Raw genomic sequence first — 26,376 nt, forward strand, 5'->3', positions numbered from 1 at the left:
AGAATTTTAAAATATGTTTACACATTATATTGTTTTCATTTTTTTAAGTAGTAGTGTGTTTCAAGAATAATTCTTAATTTCTTTGAAAATTTTGGTCGAATACAGAATGAATATTAACAATATGAGCATTATATTAGTATGCATATATTCATGAAAATTTACCACTCATCTAAATAATTAAAAACCTCAGACTGTTATTACATAGATCCCTCTGAGCATAATTAGAAACACACTTTAAAGGTATTTCATAAGTTTTTCGTCAGCATTCAGACATCTCTTGTATTGTGTTAAGTCTCCTCGCAGACTTTTTATTATTGTGACTTCTAATTAGGTTCACACCAATACAACTTTATCTAACAAAATTTATTGGAGGATACCTATTCACGCAATTTCCCGTGTTATAAATGTTTTTTTTCCGTTCTTCCACATTATCATATTCAAAACAATTAAACACCTCAATCTGTTATTACAAAGACCTCACTGAGGATAATTTCATACAGACACATACTTTAAAAATCATTCGTAAGGTTTTTATAGAACTTTGTAATGCATGCAAAATTCCATGACTGTATGTTTTTTATATATCATGCAGACAGATGTACACAAACATACGCAGACGGACAGATAGAAATGAAATTCGCTACAGCTCAGTCAATAATCAATTACTAGATTTTTATAGTAACTTTAAACTTCCAAAACTGCAGTAAATTGGTTGATTATTGAAATTTAGATCAGCAAATATTTAATTGATTTTTAGTTTTTAAAAACGGACCCAACAATCCAACCAATAATTTTTTTCTGTTTCAAAAATGAGAATATAAAATAAGAAATATCTACCTAACTGTACAGTTGTTTTCTTGATTTCGTCTCAAAGTGGCCGTTAATGGAACAGACGCTACCATTTACAAATTACCCCGGAGTAATATAGATGCTAATAGGGCTTTCTAGTGATTGGATTTACCAATTAATGCAGCAATCCTCACTGGTATTAAAAGGCATTTAAAATAATTCAGTGTTTCTAATGATAATTCTGTCTGAACTGCCTAATATACCTAAAATGAATGTTGGAAGCTGTATATGCATAGTTATATGTATTCAAGGAAAGAATTTCAACATGTTCGGATGATTTGCGTATTTTAAGATATCTGTTATAGATTTGCGTGTCTCTAAAAAAAAAAAACAAGTATTAATAATTTTTCCAAGAATTTTAAAAGTTGTAGTGTGCATAGTAGATTACCAAATAAAGAAATTAAAAATTTAATCTAAAATGACAATTTTTTTATAACCACTAATACTATATGCATTGAATGCCATTTTTGCTAATAACCAACCAAAACACAACTCAAACATTGGGCATGACCAAGAATAAATTCATATTTATTTACCTAACTAATCTATAAAAATTTTACTTCACAATTTTCTTATCCAACATGATATTGCTGTAAGTGCTAGTTAGTATACACATTTAAGCTATTAACAACTGTTTTACGTAATGATATTAAAACGTGGTGCAAGACTATAATAATTCTTAACTAAATATATACAAACCTTGAAATATATAACAAGATTTTATCTGATACATCGAGTGAAAATGTACGCTAGCAAAGGCTCCACCAAATACCGTGAAGTGACATGAAGATTGATAAAAAACGGTGGTATGTATTGAATAAAATTTCATAATACATTTCAAGCATATCTCATTTCATTTAAGAGATACAACGGTCAGACAAAATAAAGGTTTTGTAAGGTACCTTAACGATAAGCTTCGCTAACGCTCCACCAATAGTAGTGAGGATAAGTACCATAAACATAGGTGAAATATGTATTTTGCAATAATATTGTAGATAAGAATTATATTGTAAATTAATAAAAAGATTTAGTTCAATTTGTAGTACATCACTTGAATAAATATCGAATGTTTGAGGTGAAATATTTGATGCTGAGAATTAAAATGTTCTGTTTAATTTTCAATACATGACTAATTATCTAAATTATATATTCTACCGTAAAAGATATAACCAGCTAGTTACTATGGTAAAATGAATGGGGGTATCTATTGTGACCTTAGTAAGGAGAACGAGGAGGGATGGTTTATCGAGAGAAGAGCAAACAAAATGGAGTATCGACGTTAATGTGTTTGTTTGTGGCTAGTTTGCTTTACTTCTTGCAGCTGCTATCATGTGTCATTGTCACCCCATTACAAATATTATGTACAAGTCTGGTATCTAACATTAGAAATGTTTACTGGTTTACTAATAATATACTGGTTTACTGGTATGTAATTTAAATGATATTGGATGTTAGAGAATTGCTTGTACTGGTAACCAGGTTCATAAAGTAAACAAAATAGAAGAATAAAATACAATTTTAGTATTGTATAATAATAAGTCTGTACCATATAAAATAACATTCAATGGTTTTAAATGTATTTAATAAAATATTATTAACATAATATTAAAAACATAAGATCTATCGCAAAATGTCTTGCAAGCTTATATTCTTGAGAAAAGTCTAGGCAAATGTGTCTAGTTAGTTTCCTCTATTTTCCCTGAAGTTCAATGAAATTTAAAGATAAAGGTAACAGGTATAGAGTGTATTTAAAAAAAAACGAAGTTAGGGCCTAAGAAGCCCTCTCTGAGACAACGGCTCTTGGTCCCAGCAACGGTTTATAGATGACATCCCAGATACCATCAATGGCCGGAAATGCTTATTGCTTGCATGGACAGGATCACTTAGCGATCACCCAAACAATCAACAGCCATGCTCGGCGTTGATTGAATCGATTATCTTGCAAAAAACGCCTTACCAGCTACTAAGTTTTTTTAATATTGGGAAGAACTTCCGGGATTAGTTTTGTATACAACAAATAATGTAAATAACCATAACATCTAATACAAATCTTACACATAGCTATTGACATATTCTGAATACCTTCATTGCATTTTCTTTTAACAGGTTTTGTCCAAATACAAAATGATGATTATTAGAAACTACCACCAACATTTAGCCCGGTTAAACTATCAGTTATTTATCAAACTTCGAAAAATATTGATCGAACCAGTCGATTTCACAAATTTGGAATTTATGTGGTAGGATGCTATGATTGAGAATCAGTAATTAATTACATGAAAATAAAGAACAATTCGATACAATATGTACATTACTCCAAGAGAAATCAAAGCATAACTTGAACAGTTTTTTAAGGGGAGCATGTACCTTTTTGGCACTAAAATATCGATTTTTTTGAAACATATCATAAAAAATACTATGTTTTTATGCCCTTTTCAAAAATATATAAACACTCTATATCTGAGAGGTTTAGAAATATGTGTAAAATGTGTTTTAAGAAATGTATGGCGCGCTATGGATTGTTAGTGTCAGAATGTATTATATACATATTACTTGCTCCAATTGTAATGATTATTAAGTTTTTCCCCTTTAGGTTGGTAGCACTGCTTGCTTTAGATGCATTTGAAGGATGTAAGTCATCTGTAACTTAACCTAACCTACACTATTGATATTATTGTTATTGTTTATGTTTACTAACAGTGTTTGTCAGTGTAATTCTATTTTGTGTGGTGCCAGTGATCAAAACTTTGGACTCTTAGTGGTGTATTTATTATATAAATAAGTGATATTATTGTGTACTAGCCATGCCTAGAGTGAAAAGGTTTCAATAAACAGTCTTACAGAGGTAACCAATTTCGTAAAAAATTCAAGTGAACTAGGACTAAGTGCTTCTCCAGGTACAAAGTGAATCTAATAGTCCTAGGCCCTAAACAATCACCTAGTTCTAAGAAGATTAATGATTCAAAGTTGCCTAAATTTAGTGATTATGACATAAACAATGTAAATATTATAATAGATGTACAACAGATTTCTGGCCTAATAAAATCTTTCACTGCATGTAAATATTGTAGTAGTTCCGACTGCATTGACATAAGCCTAGATGAAGACTTCAAGTGTGGAATAGTACATCGTGTAAATATTTGTTGCAATGTATGTAAACATACTGACTCAGTAATAAGCTCCAAATGTGTTAGAAATATGTATGAGTTGAATCTAAGATATGTTTATGCTCTACGTTCAATCGGGCAAAGGCCTAGATTCTGGTAGGTATTTTCTGCTGTGATGAATATCGCTCCACCAAACAGCCGAATTGAAAAATATAATAAAAAAACTGCTTACTGCTGTAACAGAGGTAAGTGAATGTTCACTTAGACAGGCAGCTGATGAAGTTCGTAGCCTAAATGATGATTGTCGTGATATAGCAGCCGCTTTTGACTGTACCTGGCAGAAGCGAGGCTTCACCTCTGTGAACGGCGTAATGACAGCAACATCCTTCGATACAGGAAAGGTTATGGACTTTGAGTATTTCAGCAAATATTGTAATAAATGTGTCAGAAAACCTCTAAGCCATGACAAAACCCTATTGAAACAGCACAAAAAATTCTGGTACTTGTTTGGCAAATTTTTCAGGTACAAGTGGTGGAATGGAGGTGGCGGGAGCTCTGACTCTTTGTCGCCGCTCTGAGGCTAAACTCAATGTGCGATACACAAAAATACCTTGGAGATGGGGACTAATAAGGGGTTTACTCATGTTGTGGCAAACAATCCCTATGGTGATGATGTTTTGTTAGAAAAACTTGAATGTGTAGGCCATATTCAGAAGCGACTAGGAACAAGACTGCGGCGATTGAAGAGGGATAAAAAAGGAATCAAATTGAAGGATGGTAAAGGACTTGGAGGACAAGGTAGGTTGACTGATGTAGAGATAGATCACTTACAACGTTTTTATGGGATGGCAATAAGAAATAATTTGGAAGATGTTGAAAAAATGGAAGAGAGCAATATGGGCTACGTTCTATCACAAATTATCGACTGACGCAAAACCTCAGCACGAACTATGCCCGCCTGGGATTGAGTCTTGGTGCAAATTACAGACAAGCTCAGGCAAATAATAAGCTAGATGATTTCAAACATACAAACTCATTGCCTGAATCTATTATGGAAGAAATAAAACCAATCTATAAGGATTTATCAGCCCCAGCCCTACTAAAGAGGTGTCTGCACGGTAAAAACACAGAACCCTAATGAAAAGCATCAATAGCGTAATTTGGAATAGGCTACCCAAGACCACATTTGTTGGCATTCAGACATTAAAATTAGGGGTTTGTGATGCAGTTCTTAGTTTTAATGAAGGAGCCAATGGCCAAAGTGAATGTTTTGGAACGATTATGCATCTAACCAGGACGCTTTATGGGTTGAAGGCCTTCAACAAATTGATTCCAATAGGGTTAAAAAAGCTGACAAAGAAGTCCAAGAAGAAAATAAAAGAAGAGGATAAAAAAAAGGATAGGAAAAAAAGAGTAAAAATGAAGAAGATGATTACTGTCCAGGTGGATTTTAAAGTGATTCTGTGTTTTGAAGTGTAACTAAAACTTTAAAAGCTGTTTTTACCGAAAAGTACCGTTTTGTGACATTTAGGAACACGTTGTGAAACAATTATTAGACATACAGACTTCAAATTTTACACACTTATTGCAGACTAGTTTGGTGAGTAAATTCATGCTTTTTTTATCAATATATATTATGTTTTTATAATTTTAAAAAATATTGTATTTACATAATTAAAAAAAAATTTTTTTTGTTAAATTGCTACCACGATAATTTTTTTGTTTATTGAGATATTAAAAAAAAGGCATGAAAAATATAAAAGCTGTTATTGTAGAACAAAACCCTAAAGTTTAAAGTCAATATGTCTAATAGTTTAGGAGATAATGGTACCGACATGTTGCAGTGTACTCCCATTTAAATAACATGGGGACCCGAAAAAGGTACATGCTCCCCTTAATTGGCCCAAACGGGGTGGATTTAAGTATGAATTTTCTATAGGGTCTTGGTGACAGATGATTGAAGTATGTGACACGTGGCAGGGATGGCTACTGTAGTGTACTCTTTCTAATTATATTTAATACGTGATTTGTGTTAGTAGTAAAGACATATCATTAGTTAAAGTAAATATAGTCTTCAAAATATGTAAACTGTAGAAGATGTAAAATGTCAACGTTCCAGTGATTATCTGTTACGTCTATGTCACTATGAACATAACACTATGAACTGAAATATAAATTTTTTTAGTAAGTAAACACTCAGTGGAGTGATTATGTCTTTAGTTTAGAGGGAATTAATTTGTTAACGTGTATACAACACAAAAGGGTTAGTAATTTATTTGAATGAATCTAATTTTAGTTGAATAGGTCTAACTCAAAAACTTTGCAGCTTTATTTTAGATGTTTGCTAATATATGCGCATATTTAGATTTTTAGAGATTTTTCTTGTGGGTGGGGGGGGGTAATTTCTCTTCAGCTACACAATACTTTTGCATAAACTTACGTTTTATTTACTGTATTCTACTGACAGTTTGTAACAAATATACAGTTAATACCAAAAATACCAGTATATACCAGTAGCTATTCACATCTCCAAATTCATTTACTTCGAAGGAAAATACATACTTTATAAATTTATGCATCATACAGTGTAAGAGTTTAAGGATATTGAAAGCAATTTTAAGTGGATTCCCCCAATAAATCAAATAAATATTCAGAAAAATTTCTTATGTAACTGCAAGAGTTGGTAAAACAAGCCCCACAACATCTTTCGCAATTAACGTTTGTTATCAGTAATCCCAGAATACATTCTTAATGCTTCTCAATTCTTTTATCTAACAACCTACATGTTTTATTTTACGTAATAAATTGAATTGTTACTGATACATAGCAAAATTTCAAAATAATCACCCTCTCAACTAAACATTTTCCACTGTGACTTACATTAAGAAATATTCTTTGAAATCATTAATAAATATTTTAAAATACTTTACGTTCATTCAAAGAAGTAAATACTTCAATGTAAGCTTAAAAGTTCTTAACAACTTAAATTATCTTTCTACCATTTAATGAACTTGGCATATGTTAACCTCTCAAAAAGATTCAATAAAAACGTCGTAAATAAATTAAGCCCTTTTTACTGAAGAAACAGTCAACATGTGCTTACTTATAATTTTAACATCCTATAATATGTAGGGTAATAAAACTCCTTGAAATAGTCTTTTATTGTTTTATTCGTTATGTACGCCTTCAAAAATATTACATTTCCGGAATTATGTTAGCCATAGCCTGTGTGATGTTTATTTAGATATACCACTAATAATAAATCCACAGAACACCACAATGAACCAACCGGTCGTGGCGCACTTTCCTCATCCACCGCTCCGCGAAACGTGAGTCCCAGTGCTCCCACGTGAGTGCCTCAGTCGTGTCCGGTGTCCGGGCCGCAATGTGTACTCCAGTCTTTCTGTGTGCCATCATCGCAGTGACGTCGGCCGTCTCTTAGTACAAGACAACGCGGTACTCCAGCAGTAACGGGTACTCTTACTCTTACTCCGGGAGTTGGTTTATTAGCTGGTAGCAGTCGCAACATACCTGTGCAGACAATATTTAGGCCTGCACAAACTTTGCAATAGTTTTCTCATGTGCTAACCTCTGAGGTTGTTAAGGTTCTAAGGACGATTGATGAAATGAGGCCATGACTTACTCAGTCTGAGTGGTTTAACAATATCTGGAGCAGGTAATTGCTGTTAATTTATAAAAAAAGTAACTCAAGTTATTTATTTCAAGTAAACAATTCCAGTAACCAAAAAAGTTGATAAATTGCCTGTATTTGACGTTTTACGTTATCTAAGAAAAGAAAGAGATTTCATAGAATTATATTTACTGCAGTGGCCAAGATTGAATGTTAATTTTTATTAAATTGTATGCTGTTGATAAGTTAAGCATTTTTTTTCTTTTATGTAAATAAAAGCAATATTTACCAACCTGTTACATTTACCAATGGTATAAAGCTTGTTATCTGCACCATAGATGCTAAAAACGACAATTTCCAATCGCACGTTAATTCATTTCATGTATATTGATGTTCTATAAGTAGTAATTTATTTAAATTATAATGACTTTAAATGTGTGATACGTAACTCATTATTCATTTCGGTAACTCTAAAAGGATGCATTCTACGGTATCATTGCAGTGTGCGTAATATCCATTTTAGCGTAGCAATGTGATTTGAAAATAATACGGGGGAGAACACATGAGAAACCTTCAATGTGTAATTAAAAATTTAATTTAATATATAAACGCTTTATATAGTACTTTCTTTTAGTTTCCCCTAATTTTTTAAGCTCTGAAAGTCTTGCGAAGTTTTTCTAAACAAATTTTATGAAGAAAATTCAATTTTACAAAGCGTTAGTAATATGAGAACAACTAAATTAAGCCGCGTTATATTTCCTCATGGATTCATACCAGCCGCTGTCTCTAATGGATATTTACAACTTGTTATTCTCCGTTTCTCTTGTTCCCTAATCGAATTATCGTATTCCTTTATGAAAATTCAGCAAAGTTTCTTAATACTTCTCTTAAAAGAGCAAACGCAATAAGGAAAGTTTTAAGCCATTTATGAGCAAGGTAAGCTATATGTAATGCAATTCAGTCATATAATTTCGAGGTAAAGTTATTAAGAGTTGATGCAAAATACGAATTGGTTATTGGTGCGTTGGAAAGAAATTATCTCTCACTGACTAGAAACATTGGTGTTTACTTATGCGATTGTTTATCATATCTTCTCAAAGTAATGGTCCAATGGCTTAATATTGCTATAACCCCTAATTCTTTACTATTCCAATCTTTACGGAGGAATCAGACGAATTCCTTTTTGAGACACCCACGGGGAAACATCATGGGACTAAATACATAAATCAAAACCAACAATTCAGTCGTATTAAATTCTATTTTTTTATTTACAGAACTAAACAGATATTAGAAAATATAAGTGCCCTAGTACGTATTAAAGTATAACTGTATCAAACACTAACATTAAATTATATTAAATTAATAAATTATATACTCTTAAGAGTTCGAAAAGTACTCGGCGACGCAGAAGCTCAAAGTATACGTTTTGCATATTTTCGACACCAGAGAGAATTAGAGTGAAAATTAAAGTTTAATACAGATGATAAGTTGTTCTTATAATCTCATGAGGTCGAACAACTGGATCGTCGACGTTCTTTAGATCGCTGCAGACAGATGTCCACTCCAGATTAAGGAGACCTGAGACAGCATGAGACCTCAGACGGTGCACTGCGTGGAGGATGGAATGGAGCTGAACTCTAACCATTCAAATTGAATTAAACCATCCCACCGTAGTGATATAACACCAGTTAATAACATTTTCCAATTTTTTCAATAATTTTAAGCCAGAAAGAATTCTGAATCTTTCAATAACAACTGTACTTAAGCCTGCTCGTCCAATTATGTACAAAAATTAATTGCAAAAATATATAATTTAAATGCTCTTAAATTCTTATAGACATAGACATTAAATAAAAAAAGCATAGCCTATAGTGCAGCAGATACTTATCTAGACATCCCACACTTAGTAGACATTTAACTGAGAAATAAACATGCAACGTTAGACGAACCTGACAAAGAAAGAAATTCTTTGTAATAAAAAAGTAAAGAATATAAATTTATTAGTTTTGATTTCGCATCTTAATTATCACAAACGAGCTTATTTAAAGACATTAGGCAGAAAGAAAAATAAGAATCTCGTTAGAGTTTGAAAAATATTCACGGGCGTCCAAGATTTTTACAAGGTATGAGAACTTTACTCTACGTATCACGTTAGAGGTCTCGTTGAGGTTACTTGAAAACTACTTTAGTCAATAGCTCAGTTTATTGGGATACAGGTGTTGTCATGTTACACGTAACATTTTATATGTTTATTCACAATGTCTTTACGAATATATTTAGTCTGTAACGTTCTTATTTCCTGTTACCTGTGGTAACCCATTAGAAAAATGTAAATATTTTCTCCAATTCTCAGCCAAATGCCTTGTGGACTATGTTTCCCAAAATGGAATTTCATCGAACCCCGATTTTACTAAAATAGAATTTAAGCATCATAAAAAATGTAAGTAAACAAATTATTCTGTTTTTGAGATGGACAGAAAGGCAGAACAGAAATTTTGCAGACCCTAAAGGGTGAAGCCTGTTAATAGTGAAGCCTTTCATTTAAATTAGCCTATTTTTTAGAAACAAACGAGGAACAGTAGTCAATGAGCGTGTTACATAACATTGCTTAAGTTTATTTTTATTCAGGTAAGTATAATGGAGTGGTATGTAATACAAAACCTAGTAGACCGCCTCATTAAGAAGCAGTATATAAAAAATATTACAATTATTACTTAAATTTTCTGAGATTACTAAAACACAATTGCCATTTACGTACATCGTTTGAAACATACCTACCAATATCAAGTCATCAAACATGTATAAGAGATATCCCAGAAACATTAAAACATGGTCAACAGGTCCATTTGTTGTCTCACTAGTGAAGGGATGTTTTAATACATATAGTATATAAAACTTACGAGAAGACTAAGCTAAGAACGTAAAGTTTTAAGTTTATCCATACGGGCAAGCCCAGACACACTAAACCGTGACAACAGGTCCGGCTATAAAGCGAGCTCCATAAACATATCGAGGGATGAGGCTGGACTATTTCCCTCAGGAAAAGTCCTATGTTCTTACATTAGACGATATTTGAGACACCAAGCACTCCATCTTACTGTATATGATAATAACATATTGTTTGATAATAATTACTATAAAACATATTATTTGATTAAATTCATCAGTTAGCTATAATAAGTTAATAGTTTAATCGGTTTTAGTGAAATCTATCCATCCCATATAGTTTAAGATAATACCATTTATTAAATTTCATTCAAAACATAAACTAAAGCATACGAAATAAATCTCCATATAACTCAATAGTTTAATAAGGCAGCCCGTCTGTATGGCTTTCAAAATTCATGATTGCTATCATTTTAAATTCAATATATATATATATATATACAGGTGATATTTTGGAGTTCATCCCAATGTGCTATTTGGTCACATATAATATAGTTGAGATATTTAGGTTAAATTTAAAACGTTTTTTATATAATAATTGAGTAAATTATGTATTTAAACTAGTCAAATCTCAATCACTTTGTTAGTAGCTTGAATTTCAATGTTTTAAAGTTATATCACGACCTGAATGACATGCACAGGTTTTGTGAACATTCTCCTACAGGACTATTAAAATCCGATTAAAGAACAAGAGGAATGGAGAATAACAAGAAGTAAATATCATTTTCAGACAGCGCCACTTATGAACCCGTTATAAAAAATATCACTTAATGTATTAGTTCCCATATTATTAAAGCTTTTTAAATAGGATTTGCTTTATAAATGTTTGGTAATATGTTTTAAGAACACTACAGTTACTTTTGGAGCTTACACAAAGTAAGGAGAAGTAAACAATTCACTATTTTTATATATTATTTATATAACAAATCTGTATGAACACAGTGTACTTTACCTAGAGATTTAATAAAATTAATTTTCTATATAAAAATAAAACATTACAAATACAACATCAGGTGCTATCCTTTGAAGCTTAGATATAATTTTATAAGTTTTACAAAACTAAATCGGTAAAAATATAAATAAACGGCTGCGTATATAACAAGAAAAAATGTGATAAATCTATTTTATTGGGAACCTAAATTTTAATTCATAACATATAAGCATAATTGAACAACATGTACAATGCCATTGTTATGCACAATCTTTACTAAGCAGTAATTCATTTTTTTATAATTTCACTGTGAGGTATTGAGCATATATTTTAAAATAAAAGTTTCAATAATTCAATGTTTAAAACCCTGCAGAAATACAGAACTCAGAACTCAGCACCATAAGAGCTTGGATATTTTAATGCAGTACTAAGGCAATAAACTACAATTATCTCTTGTCGATATTAGCTTACATCAGCAGTGCTGAACCAGCCTTAACTGGGATCTTGGCTAAACGTTGACTATATGGATCGTTATTTCCCTTCTACCAGTCTTATGCCCGTACGTGAGAACACATTTTAAATAAAAAACGATATAACAATTGATACAACAGTGTGATAATAATATATAATTTCAACAATGTTTAAAATGATACATTATTTTGTTAAAGTCTTAAACTTGTTTTATTAAGTTACTAGTATAAATCTCTTTCTGTGGAGACAATCTGCCACGTATAGTTAAACAAGATTTCATTTATTAAACTCTTTTCAAATCTTAAACTAGTGCACAAAGACACAGCTGATTTATATGACTGATATTTATTTTTTCACATTTCGTATTATTGTATTAAATTTCGTTAGAAAAATATATTATTATTTTACTCAGAATACTTCATATATAACAATCATTTAAGTCAAATTAATTTATATTATTGTTTAGAAAAATCACCAACAAATCTATATTAAATTGAATTTTATTAATAATTTTCTTTTCATTACTAAAAAAGTAGACCTTATGTTACTATATTATATTATTGCCTTACCAAACAAACATGTTTATGAGGCTTTTACAACATTACGTAACGCTTAACTGTTACGCTAATTCTTTATTCATTCCTATAGCGTACTTGACAAACACTCGTTGGCTTAAGTAAAATTTTCCAACGTGGCCATGTGCAATATAGTTGGAATACATAGCTAAAAGTTACAATCAATAAGTTTTGATATGTGAACATAAGTATTGTGTGTAGTAATAGAGTAAATTATATATTTAACTAGACATCTCTCTGTACAATTAGTATCAGGTTTGTGTGGCCACAATTTAACATCATATAAAAACATGGAAAAGAAACTCAAAATGTATTCATTACTATCATTTGAAGAAGAAAGATTAAACAATAGATCACAGTTAGGTGAGGAAAACTTTTAATATTTAAGTGGATGATAGTGATAGGGTATAAAAAACTGTTAGTAATAATGTCACTCTGAGAAAGCTGCTTCTTTCAGATGAAATATTATTACACCTTAACACTCGTAAGCAATTTTCGAGCTAGTGATATAATATAATCCCGCTTTGGCAATAAAGGCATGTATTCCCTTGGCGCTTGTATTCCTCCCTATTTTTGCATGTATTTAAACAAAATTTTACTTAAAATAATATCACTAATCCTTTTGATAACGTCATGTCATGTCATGATATAACTCGCCTTTCAAACCACAATCCTGAAGAGTGGTCAACCTACAGTAAATATTCTTTTTTTATTATTGAAGTAAAATGTAAGTTTTGATGACTTCTGAAAGTTCTATAAAAAGTGTTTTTTAATAATTTAGTGCTTATTTGATATAATTCACATATTCAAGCATACAATTAATGGAAACTTGATAAAAATAAACAAGATTTACATTATAAACATGTCAAATGCCACTTTTTTGTACCAAAATATACACCTAGTTGTCTATTTCTATATGCTGAGAAAAAAAGTCTTTGAATATATTACTAAGAATACGTCTTATAACATTTTCCGGCTATATAGCAGACTATTTGCAATTAATTTATTTTTTGGCTTTCTTATAAAGCAAGCCATAGGGTTTAGTTAAACCTTTAAGTGGGTTAAGGGCGCTCGCTTATCAATTCCATAACAAATACAATAATTTCCCAAACAATTTAGTGGTTTTTACAATAACCACCTACATATTTCCAAACATGAGCAAAATCCAAAACTGAAAAATTTAATAATATATTTGTACAGATGAATTGTAGCATTTTTGTTAAACATGTAAAAGAACGTTTTCATTATGCTTTTTTTCAATTTAAAACTATTTAGAGACATGTAAATTTCTGCACCACGTAATCGTTTCAATCTCAAGAGATTTTGAAGAATCGGGCGGACAAATTTTTAAGAATTATAAAAGAGTTTAGCTAATAATATTGTGATCGTGATAAATACCGCACTTATTTATGAAGACTAGATTCAGACTATTAAAGTTGAAAGTAAACCTGGTTCTGAGACAGTATTTAATCATAGATTAGAAAGGTTTGTATTGTTTTATATTGTATAATAATTTTTTACAATGTGTTATTGATTACAAAAACAGTATGTTAGTTGAAAAGGTGTTTCATAATTTATTGTTTGATAGTATAAAATTATCATACGAAAATAATTAAACAGCCTATTTAAATAGCTTATTTTCATCTAACTTAAAAGGTCCGCTCTCCAAATGGTAATACGACTTAACCAATTTGTTATTTCTATTTGAGAACAAACCGCCATCACAGTTTATAAGTTCAGAGTAACACGCTGTGTTAAAATTGTTGGATGTACGTTATAAAATGCGTTGTGAATTAAAATCTACTTTTAAAACTGTGTCTTAATGGTTAAATATTCTAATATAAAAGATTTATACACAATACAATAAAACTATGCACAACTTTGCATACATCTTTGCTATATCTCTTATGGTTTCCAAGAGAACTTAATTTGCATAAAACTTTAAACACTCTTGTATATTCTTTTGTAATTTGAAAATAGTACAAAACGTAAATATTTCTTTTTAATTATTAAATAATTAATTTTTCTATTAGCTTATAAAAGTCTCTCTTTTATTTTATAAGTAAGTATTCTCTAAATGTAAATCTTTGATGGCTCTGCTGTATGTAGCTAACGAAAAGGTAGTAAGTTTCGTGTACATCATCCAACATATATTTACATCACACTTAGTTTGTTATTAATAAAGTATTTGGAAGTCAACATCATTTAACTGAATAATATATATGACTATTATTGCTTTCTAGATAATTACTTTAAATATAATTGTACAACATCGAACCAAATCATAAATGTTTTCTTTTTAAAAAAAGCTACGATTCCTCCATACCTATATTTTTCATAAATCTTTTAAAAATTAATTGAATAGTTTAAGATTTACAAAATGCTTATTAGTTTTTATTATTTTTTTTTTAATTATATTTCTTGTACGAAACAATTTGTTTTTCAATTCCAGTTTATTACACCTTTAATAAAACCTCAGTAACGATGTTGTGGATTAATAAAACGTTTTTCATATACGGATTTTATTGATAGAAATTTTTACTGATAGGTTCTGCTGCAAATTAAAATGACGACTAAACAAATTCACAAATAAAAACACCCAGTATAAATATTTTCATATCATGTTTAAAGAATTCCAATCAATATCACTGCAATCAAGTTGGGTGTTCCATATGAACGATGAATAGCATACTCATGAATAGCAATGACTTCTAATATTGCAAGCTGTCATTATCGAGCATTAGCTTTGATCCGCAGAGCTTTACAATGATTGTCGGGCGCTACAATGTCAATCATCTGTGCAGTCCAGGCATTGTCATGGATTATAGACAATATGTGAACCATCAGAACTCTAATCCCAGCGTTGAAATTCTGGTGGTCGTTTCTAAATCGCCTTGTCATATCTTTTAAAATCTTGGCACAAACACTATGAATCACATAATTATTATAACTGTGATTAAAGTATAAAAACTAGATTTTTTATTATAAAAGATTTGCGTTATCATATTTTAAAGTAGTAGTTTATACATATATACTCATAAATACACACAGGTATAAAGCCTATTGTCCTTTTACTAAAATCGTTTACTATAAAATTACATACAAGCTATCTATTTTATTAACTTAAAACATATTTTATAAAACTTAAATTCACATTTTTTATAAAATAAAATAAAACTTTTTATTCTATCAACTTTATTTAAAATATTTAATCACATTAAGCACCTTATCCAAGAAAATGAGATTTTATGCAATGTTAATGCATTGATTCAAACTTAAATCATTGAAATACTATAAAATACATTTGTGAAAAAATGTCATTTAAGAAAATCAGAAGTAATGTCATGACCCTAAACAGATAAGACCGAATTTACTTTCAAATTTTCTCTAAGTTTAAGGTCATCTTTACGTATGCAGTACAATATAAAATTAATAGATATTAGCCCTTTGATGCATGATTTTTTTAAACTGTAGTAGAAAAAAATATTTGTTTTAATACAGTTTTTAGATGAAGTAAAAAATAGTTTAAAAAATATTTTTTTTAAATAAGGGGTTTTTAACAGGTTTTTTTGGTATGTTACACCTGAGTTACAACATGCGTTACTCCAAAAGTAATTTTGTGTAGTATGTTACACTTGAGACACATCATGCAAACAAAGAAGTTTCATACAGCAAACTAATAATAGCATCCATAAACAGGATTTTTTTAAACTCAAGTTTTAAGTGACAAACTTTATTTACAAGTTAAAAATTGTATAATCAACTTCAATTCAAGTGTGGTATGCTTTAAAACAGTTTTTTTTGGAATGGAAGCACAGGTTTAGGTTGCACTTGCTGCACTTTACGTTTGTGTTTCCTTTACAATTGTCCATTTTACATCGGTTCCTCTTATCGTCCCAGATTGGCCAATGGTCGGTTCTGTCCTTCACTACAGGGAAAGGAGGTCTGGGAGCTGAAGAAGCTTTCATCCTCTTCTTTACTTCTGGATCGTTCTGGGATGACGACGGCCTTCCTCTTTTAGGAGTTTCCTTCATACCTATACTGCACAGGGTGACAGCCAGTTCAGTCCTAAACTCCTTTTGGCTTACTTTGTTTTCTTCTTGCATGGAAGAATGAAGAATCCAAGCGTTTACTACCGCCATATCAACTAAGTGGTACAGCAGTCGAAAATACCACTTCTTGCTCTTCATTCGTATGTGGTGTCTGCCAATATGGGAGTCCATTTGGTCAACTCCACCCATGTGCCTGTTATAGATTTTTACTACCTTTGGACATGAAATTTCACTATATTTCTTATTCTTCCTGTCATACCTCTTTATCTTTTCAAGTGGGAGAGCTCCACAGAAAGTAGAACCAAGCGTGACAACCTGGTTGTCGTGCCAACAAACGACACTTATAGGAGTGTCATCAACGACTGTGATCCACTCATCACAAGTTCCCCTCGAACTTTTTATCATAATTGATTTTTCTTCGAAAGGGCAATCCGGAAGTCTGTCCCTGCGAAAAGTACCCAGCATGAATATCCCTTCTTTGTGGAGGTATGAAAACAAGGGCAGACTTGAGTAGTAGTTATCACAATATATGGCATAATTGACATTTCTTGGGACCTCTCTTGCTAATCTTACTACAAGATTTCCAGTAGTACCAAGATCAGGTTCCCCATTCAAAGGTGCCTCTGACTGACCAGTATAAATTTCAAATTTGTAAGCAAAGCCTTTATCATCGCAAATAACGTAAAGTTTGTAGCCCCATTTATGGGGTTTGTTTGGATTATACAACCTCATGTAATGTTTTGTCTTTGTAGCACAAGTTTGCTCATCAATTGATAACGTGGCTCTCATTGGGATAGACAAGAATTTTGAATTGAGATGATCAATAACTGGCCTCAGTTTATAGAGACGATCACGATTTGGGTCGGTTGGTGCTTCTTGTTGGGAGTTATCATTGAAATGCAAATTTGAGCGCATGTTTTCAAAACTGTTCAAACCCATACAGTTCATAATCGTTTCATGTCCTCGAATAGGGTGCCACATGTCTCTCAAGCTCGTACAGTTAGAGATCGAGGAGAATATTATGATTCCCAAAAATCTTTCTATATCTCTATTAGAATATGTTTTTGGTTTAGCTGGATTCCTTTGTGTAGAGTAGAGAAGAGTCTCGGCAGAAATTTTACTAATCAGCTCATCATTAAAAAAATATTTGAAGAAGTTGTATGGATGTTTCAATTCAGTCAAAGCTTCAGGTAGATTGTAACTTCCTTTAAATTTAATTTGTTCATCATCCAGTTCAAAATTTCCATGCTTCCAAATTTGAGGAGGTCTTTTGACTTTGTGAGTTTTTTGTTTATTTTTAGTGATCTTTTGTTTGGTATTTTTCCTAGAACTCTGCTGATTACCAACACCTGTAGACAATTCTGTGTGAGATATTTCAGTAGGAGTATTATTGGTTGCAGGCAATACTTCACTGGTTGGTAGTGGTTCACTTACTTTATCGTTGGTATCAACAGAAACGGGGTTATTTTGCAGTTCTAGGTCATCGAGCACATTCGAATCATCAATATTATGTGGGGAATAATTAGGCATATCATTGATACCATCATTGTCTGAAACAACTGAATTGATGGCTGGCAAAGTGAGTACTTCATTTAGTTTGGCAAAAAGTTCTTCATCGTTTATTTCATCATCAATGTCGTTTTCATTAATGACTTCTCCAAACTCGTCCTCACTGTTGTAGGGAAGATCCAAAAGTTTAATGATTTGATCTTTTTCTAAATTTTCATCCATAATCCCTAAAAAGAAACGCTTGTGTAAATTACTTACAAATAGTAAAAAAAAGTGTCAATTAAAATAAACAGAATATACTTCAATTAGACTGAAATAAATTCATGAAACAACATACTAATGTTTGTACCTTTGAAGTTCGCATGATGTAACTTACGAGTTACATCATTAATTATGTACATGAATACAATTATGCATGATGTTACACTTGAGTTACAAAATGATTTCAGCTTATAACTATAAAAACTATCAAATGAAAATAGTTACCTGAATAGTTTTTATAAAGTAGGAATGTCTGTGACACTGAATATATTTATTATTTGTTGAAACTCATTCAAATAACTAAGTAAAACACATAACCTGTTCACCATAAACTCCACTCAGCTTAGACCATGTGCTCACTGGGAATCAGCTGAGTTTGCTTTTTTTCTTGTTTGACAATAACACTGGTGGTTTGGTTTTAGACTATATGCATGATGTTCCAGCTCAGTTACTCATCTTAGTTCCCATTTCTGTGGATAGAAAGCGCTACAATACCAAAACAAGATTATGTTACTCTTGAGTTACACTATGCATCAAAGGGTTAGTACACTTTCTATTTATTAAAACAATGATAGTAATGGTTTCATAGCACCATAAATAATAATTTATAGCTTGATATGCATATATAATACAGCAATAACAAATACTACCATAGTTTTTCTATAATACTATAATATTTATTGGATTCGGTGCTATCCGTTTTTCCACTTATTACAGTACAAACTCACATGCATGTATTTAAGCATTCATTACTTGATTATAAATATATAAATGTTTCCTACTTTTATTTTTCTGTCCGATGGTCGAGCCGGTAGCCGTATCGAGTTTTCTTCATATCCTGAGCAACTGCAAACCGTATCCTCTGCCAATTCTGTTCTAATTTCGTTTCTGGATGCTTCAATCTTCCTGAAGCGAGTCTGCCTCATATCTAACCGTGTATTCAGTGTTGGGTCATTATTATCTTTCGCATTCTAGCTTTAACAAAATTATTTCAGCACTCGCACATGTCTGTCTCATGAGTAAAATTGATTGCTGATTAGAAAGGACAGCGTGATTTAATCAAACCTGGCTGCCTCACAACTCAAAGTCACGGGACGCTGTAGCGGTTTCAGGAACGTAACTTGTTTTCTTAGAATTAAACGCTCCTCCTAAATTAAAAAATTAGAGCCGAGTATCTTACTGTTTGAATCAAACATCACAAATAACATCTTAAACTGATTTTAGTAAATGTGCCTCTTAAAATCCAGCAATTGTTAAATACACACCATACTTAAATTTACCTTGTTGCCCAGACCAATAAACATAAATGTGTAAACCTTGAAGGCCTACCACGGTCAAAGAAACAAGTAAGCTGGATTTCACGACAGCCTTTATATATGTTGTAATATTTAGATATATGCACTATACTAATCATTGAGTACAATATATTTACTAAAATGCACAGTTAAAAGCATATTTTTACTAAAACTTCTAGTTTTATTTTCTGAATAATATTTGTCTTAAGTTTAATCTGTAATTGAAAGACTAAAAATGAACAGATAAACATTTAGAAAGGTACCACAAGTAATGAAAAAAACCACGTCTTTTCGTACTATTATATTACTATCTACCTAATAAATCCATAAATATTACAAGTAATTGGGTTCAAAGGAATACTGAAGACGTTGTTCGGTAGGATGTTTTAAATAAGAATAGCCCTATATGTTAAAAAGGGACGCTAAGAATGAGTAGTTCTTATTTAATAGAATTGCGCAAAATTGTGAAGATTTACTATTAGATTTTATAGTATAGAATAAAAAAAAATAAATGCTGTCATAGAAATAGTTATAAAACGTTAAAAACATAGACCATACATACCTTAAATAACAATAATGGATTTAAAACAGAAATAAAATATTATGTGTTTAAAAGTATGGACACATTTAAAGTAAAATTAATTAAAAGAATAATAACATTAACCATTATACTGTTCAGATTTTTTTAATAACTAGATGGTGAAGTTTACAGATAAGAAGGATCGTTGTATTGAAGACCAAATTCCTTCTCAAGTTAGAGAGATCCTGTCACAAAAATAACTGGCGATGTCTGTGACTTGTTACTTGTGTTGGCCGCTGTCACAAGAAAACAGCTATGAGCGAAGTTTCCTCTGTCAGGACATATCACCAACATATTTGCTTCCAGACCGGACGCGTTTTAAAATTAAGATTAACGTAATCATCTTAATTGTTTTGTAAACAAAAAACTGTAGTACTATTAAAATTGCACAATAATATATCCTAATAGATATTTCTTGAGAGACATAAACATATACTCACATAAATCACTAAACCGTCTTCTACCGAAATAATAGCTAATGACTTCCAAGATTATTGGCTGAAAATTTAACGCAATTACTACACTCGGAAAACCAAGTTAAGAATGAGCCTAGGAAGTTCTAATAATGCCAAGGACAGTAATATACGCTAACAAAGGCAATCCTTGTTGATAAACCGGTTTAAAACAGAATTCCATGTAAACAGCAGCAAGAAGTCATTATGGAGATATCTTTTAATTGACTTCTCCAACTTTTCAACTTCTTTCCAAATTTTGTAGAGGACACTTTAAGATGGGAATCTTCCTCTATGCTTCTTAATTCAGTCTTCCATCAGGCGTGCTAAGAAAAAAGGTTATAGATAGATAAATCTGCAGTGTGCAATCAATACTTGCGCATCTTTAAATTTTAAAATTCCTTGCATTAAAGAGACCGAAATGTATACTGTAATAAAATGGAACAGCAAATATCATATTCTTTTAATTTAAAGCCATATTTCTGTAAGCATATCTCAGTAATAAAATATATCCTTGTAAATAATGTGTGCAAAACCACAAATTGTTTCTTACGGAAAAGAAATGTGAAACATGGGGGTTTTAGTGCAGGATCAGAATTATAAATCATTAAATTCACATTAAAAAATAATCAAATAACGTGACTTATAGTCGCTTTGTATACACCAAAATATTAGTATGACCTATCAGGAGTACATGTGTATTACACGAATATCTTTTAAGAATATAATTTTAAGTTTTAGAAAATCATTTGACCTGAATATTTTTTCTGGTGCTAAGGCAGCGCGTTATAGTGCCGCAGCGCTGAATGGTGTATGCCAATTACAAGCAAAATCCATACTAATATCTATATTACAATTATAGCTGGTGTTGTACTAATGACTTAGTGTATTTTAGCAAAGATATGGGGGTTATATTCTTATTAAAATTTCAAGTACATAGAAACTTGGATCAGTGAGGAGATTCAATTGCAGAAAAAAGACTTACACTGCCAAATTTATCACAGTGGAAATAACGCAATTAATTGTCATTTGATGCCCTAATACTCTTAAAAATTTACTCCACGACCCTCAAAATACTATATGCATTTTCATATGCATTTTCATTTTTAAACTTTGGTTGCTTTAAGAGTATTCTAAAATAATAAATCATAGTATTTCCTATACGATACATTAAAGATTTAAATAATTATAAGAATTAAACACAAAACAAAAGCATTTCATTCGACCAAGCTAAAATTTTTAATTTTAATTTTTTCAACTAAGCAGGTTTTCATAAATAAAATAAACTGAGAAGAAAGTTTCCTAAGGCTGGAAAAATAAAAAATATCTAACATACACAAAATTTTCTGGGATCACTTAAGTGAAGGTTCAAACAGTAAAATTTAAATCTCGTGTAAATTGGCTATCCCGTTTGTCCGGTAGGGTGATCGAAAGGTCTATTTTGAACTTGTATACATAAGATATATTATGTAATAGTACAACATTTTATTGAGACGCATTTTTTAAACGCATATCATTCAATTTTGTAAACAATATATTTTCAATGATAATAAATCAACTTTGTATATGGAAATGGTGAACTTATTATTGAATCCATCCACATGATCGCCTGCGGCTGACACTGCACTATTTACAATCTCAGAAGAAATATTACTTCTGAAATATTAATCTGAGAAATATAAGTCTGTCACATGGAAGTTGGTTATGATAGGATAAGTAATTTTACCACTAAGCGTTCCTATGTAACTTTGATTCGTTACAATATGCCATATAATAAATAATATAGTGTAATAAATGTATGAATATAACACATTACAACTATATGATATATTTTAACTATATTTTATATCTAAGTAGTTTGGTTAATTTAAATTGAAGTTGTTTATTATAATGAATTTACTCAAATATGGTGTGATAGCATTTTAAATTATTTGTATTACATAATATAATCTCTTATATTCCGATGCATAAACGTAGGTGTAAAAGTTTCTAAAAAAAATTGTAATGAAAATTTGTTACAAAAGTTTGTAATTTTCATTTTTAGGTGCTACTAAATGCATGTAATATCATCTGCAAATTGTCCGTAAATCCCTTTTTTTATATTCCGAGTACGGTTAGTGGTTTTAAAACTATACACTTGCATATTGAATATTATCTCCAGTATTACACATAAAAAAGTGTAATAATACATGTTTTATCTCATTAGCTTCATGAACGTGTCTAATTACTTTCAAAATAAGATTTTTGTTCATTTGCTGTGGTTATGGTCAATCAGAATAAATTATTAGAGCTAAATGATTGTCAGTAAAACAGTTTAAATTTCACATAGGATATAGTGGTATTTTAAATAGTCATAAAATATCGTTTTTGGTAACAGATAAACATCTGGTAGCAAACAGTTACTAATAACTGTTACTAGTTATGAATAAGAAAATCATATTGTAAAGTATAAAATTCTTTATTCTTCTTCTTAAACGCATAAAATAATTTCTACATAAAAGTCTAAAATGACAATATTTGTTGTGGATTTAAGAAAGACAATGTATAAAATTGTTATTTTATCATTGCAATCGTGTATACTTAAAATAGGGATTTCTGAACTAAAATTATTGCTATTTATTTCTTTATGTTCAATTTATACGTATGAACTGCATCATTGATCTTCATGAAATATTTACATTGCCAGTTTTAGATGTTCAGCTAATACATACTACCATAGGATATTATTTGTAAATAAATAAGCTAATAATTTTTTTGTTCTACTAGTCTTTTATAGCCCTGTTTCATTTATGGCTTGGAAATATGTTAAAAGAGAAACTCGCCACCTTTTTACTTATAATCTGTAATTCCTTGAATGAAATTCATATCTAAAAATACTATTAGTACGAGTGTTAGTTAATGAATTAAGATTAAATTTGATGTAAATGTAATCGCCGCTGTAGTCATAAAACTGAACAATAGTCGTATAAGTGTATTCAATTCAATTTTAATTTTTAATTATTATTTTATATTTATTTTTTAAAACAACAGCAACATACTCATAAATACAAACTTTCATACGCGCAGTATTTTAGTGTACATTGCATTGTGCCTGAAGTAAAAATTTCAGTCTATCTCTTAATCTCAAACTATTAAATAGTATCTTAACTATGTTATAGTTAATGTTATAAAACTTAATAGTAAATATTATCTACTTTTAGAATCTCTATGCATATAACCCAATATTATGAAACGTGTTTGAACTTATTTAATTTTTAAAGTGAAGCTATATTATAGTTAAAGCAATAAAATTATATAGGAGCCAGTTCTTTCAGATATTCAAGATTTTATCTCCTTGGTTTCTATTGGCATATAGTGTATGTCATATTTTTTTTATATTTTCTATGTATATAATATTAAACTACCTTATTAACCAATTTATTACTGTTTCGTTATAAACAATACAACTAACTGTGTAACTGTGTTCTTTCTAGAGTAAGCTCAAAAGTGTTATATCTGTAAAGGGAAAAAGAAATAAGACGTCAGTTATTCTACCTTCATTTCTGAATTCTGTATCAATACAATTAACAGAGAATTGAATTTTACTACTTACAACCGTACGAAAATCTTTCTGAGTCTAACAGTCAACTTCTTATAATTTAAAATACATCGCATTTAATCTTGAACTTTTATTATAACTACAACATGTTTATTGCCATTAAATTGATCTGTTAAGACCACTAGACAAGACATCAGTGTCTCATTACATTTGTACTGCCATCTCACAACACACTGAAAGTACAATTCACAGAATTTAAGCAATAACTAGAATCGCTCAAAGACAATAGTTGGAAACAGAGTTGCCAGCCTTACGTCCGTTAAAGTTAAGACGAATAGACGCTCCAGTGAAACCTATAATGATCTCAATTTTGAACCTTGTTTGAGTTGTTCCCTTGTGTGGAATCCCTACGTCATCATCTTTATAAAATAGAATTTTGAAACTTCTACTTCTACTGTTTTATGTACTGCCATAGACTTTGGTATTCCAAAAGTGTGACTCTCAATATCCGACCCAACTTTCTTTTTACACAATCAAAGATATGTTACTCAGTTTATATTTTTGTATGTTTGGGAAAGTGATGTATAAAATGTATACGCTATTTCTATTTTCCAGAATTCTATTTTGTGAGACTTCCCATGAAAAACCTGTTATAAAATCCAATTTAAACATTTTAAAATGAATTCAAAACAGATACCTAAAGTTATTCTGAACTACACTTGTCATGCGAGGTATTGCAATATAATTCAAAAACTTAGGGTCTGTCCCAGAGGATCTAACAATTTCATGTACAGAAGATAAATGAAACAAATAAATCAGTCATTTAAGAATTTTAAAACTTTGAGAGAAACAATAGTGGTCTTAAGCATTTGAGGATAGGAAATGTAATGAAATATGCCAAAGACGTCACTCACCAACGAACATTTTCTTTCCCGAGCACCACAATAAGAGGTGTTCCTGGACCAGGAGTGCACGATCAGAGGGAGACGAGATCAGAGAGAGTTCCCGGGGGATCCAGGGAGCCACATTGACAGATAGTACACGTTCGCGGGAAAACATATACTTTAGCAAAGCATAACGGGGACATAAAGGATAAACAGGAAGTAAGAAAATTAGTAAAATAATAAAAGAGAATGGTGGGCTTGAGAGGGTGAGATGGGATAATTAGCACACAAGAAGTGAATATAAGAAAAACACACATAGACACAGGAGCAAAGAAGAGAAAAGGTATGTTGTGACAGCCACTATACCATTTCAAGAGATGCAGGTCCAATGGCAGCTGAGCGGTGCGACACAGTCGTTAGACGGAGATAAATTTTGAACTCGTATTTGAGAGAAAACGGCTGATCCACTCTCGCTACTTGATTAAAATGAATATGCTTCATTAAATAAAAAAATTACTAAATGTTATTAAACTTAACCACACACTTTTATTTATATATTCATACAAATTTCTATTCACATCTGAGCTTATAGAACAGTAATAACTACGAGTACTAGAGGTTTTAACTTATTTAAAACCAAATTGAAAAAGTGTTTTTGAGACCTTTGAATTTATACTAAATAACATTTTTCCCGTGTTCACTTCCCCTGATATTTATTATAGACTGTTTGAATTCATAAACCAACAAATTTATTTCAATGATGCTAAACAAATGGTAACCTGATTTAGTTAATTTGCACATGTATGTGCAAAATAGCAGTGTGCTAGTATATCTTTCATCAAATACTTGTACAGCAATTTCTTTGACCAAGGTTTAAAATTGTATTTAAGTTTTATACTCTAATACTCAATACCCATTTCGTGGCCACTTAAGCGTCTTCTTAACTAGCTATTTTGGCTTTAGAATATAAGCTGCATCAATAAACAATTTCCGTTATTTGATTACTAGTAAAACAAATATTAGTAGTTTAATCATATCAATCACCCATGAACTCTTAGATCAATTGACGCTTATCATTCTTTCAACGAACATCGCTGAGAGATCCTTCTGGGAAGGTAGTTCCGTCCAATGTCGTATACTATTGGCAAATAAGAACTTTTACAAAGTTTACACACAAAAATACGAAACAGTTTAACATAATTTTTCTAAATCGAATTTAGTCTATAAAAAATGAGTATCATGATTTTTTGGTTGTGTGCTCAACCGACTGACAGTTCAGGGTCGTGTTGTTCTAA

General features: G+C 30.8%; 1 protein-coding gene across 1 annotated transcript; it reads right to left on the minus strand.

Moving 5' to 3' along the window:
- Positions 1 to 16,280: 16,280 nt before the first annotated feature.
- Positions 16,281 to 18,293, minus strand: LOC124366781 (piggyBac transposable element-derived protein 2-like). The gene has a single exon (XM_046823381.1). It carries the CDS (start codon positions 18,291 to 18,293, stop codon positions 16,281 to 16,283), a length of 2,013 nt encoding a protein of 670 aa, XP_046679337.1.
- Between the last annotated feature and the right edge of the window lie 8,083 nt (positions 18,294 to 26,376).

The sequence above is a fragment of the Homalodisca vitripennis genome, chromosome 7 (genome assembly GCF_021130785.1).
Source record: "Homalodisca vitripennis isolate AUS2020 chromosome 7, UT_GWSS_2.1, whole genome shotgun sequence".
Taxonomy (NCBI): Eukaryota; Metazoa; Arthropoda; class Insecta; order Hemiptera; family Cicadellidae; genus Homalodisca; species Homalodisca vitripennis.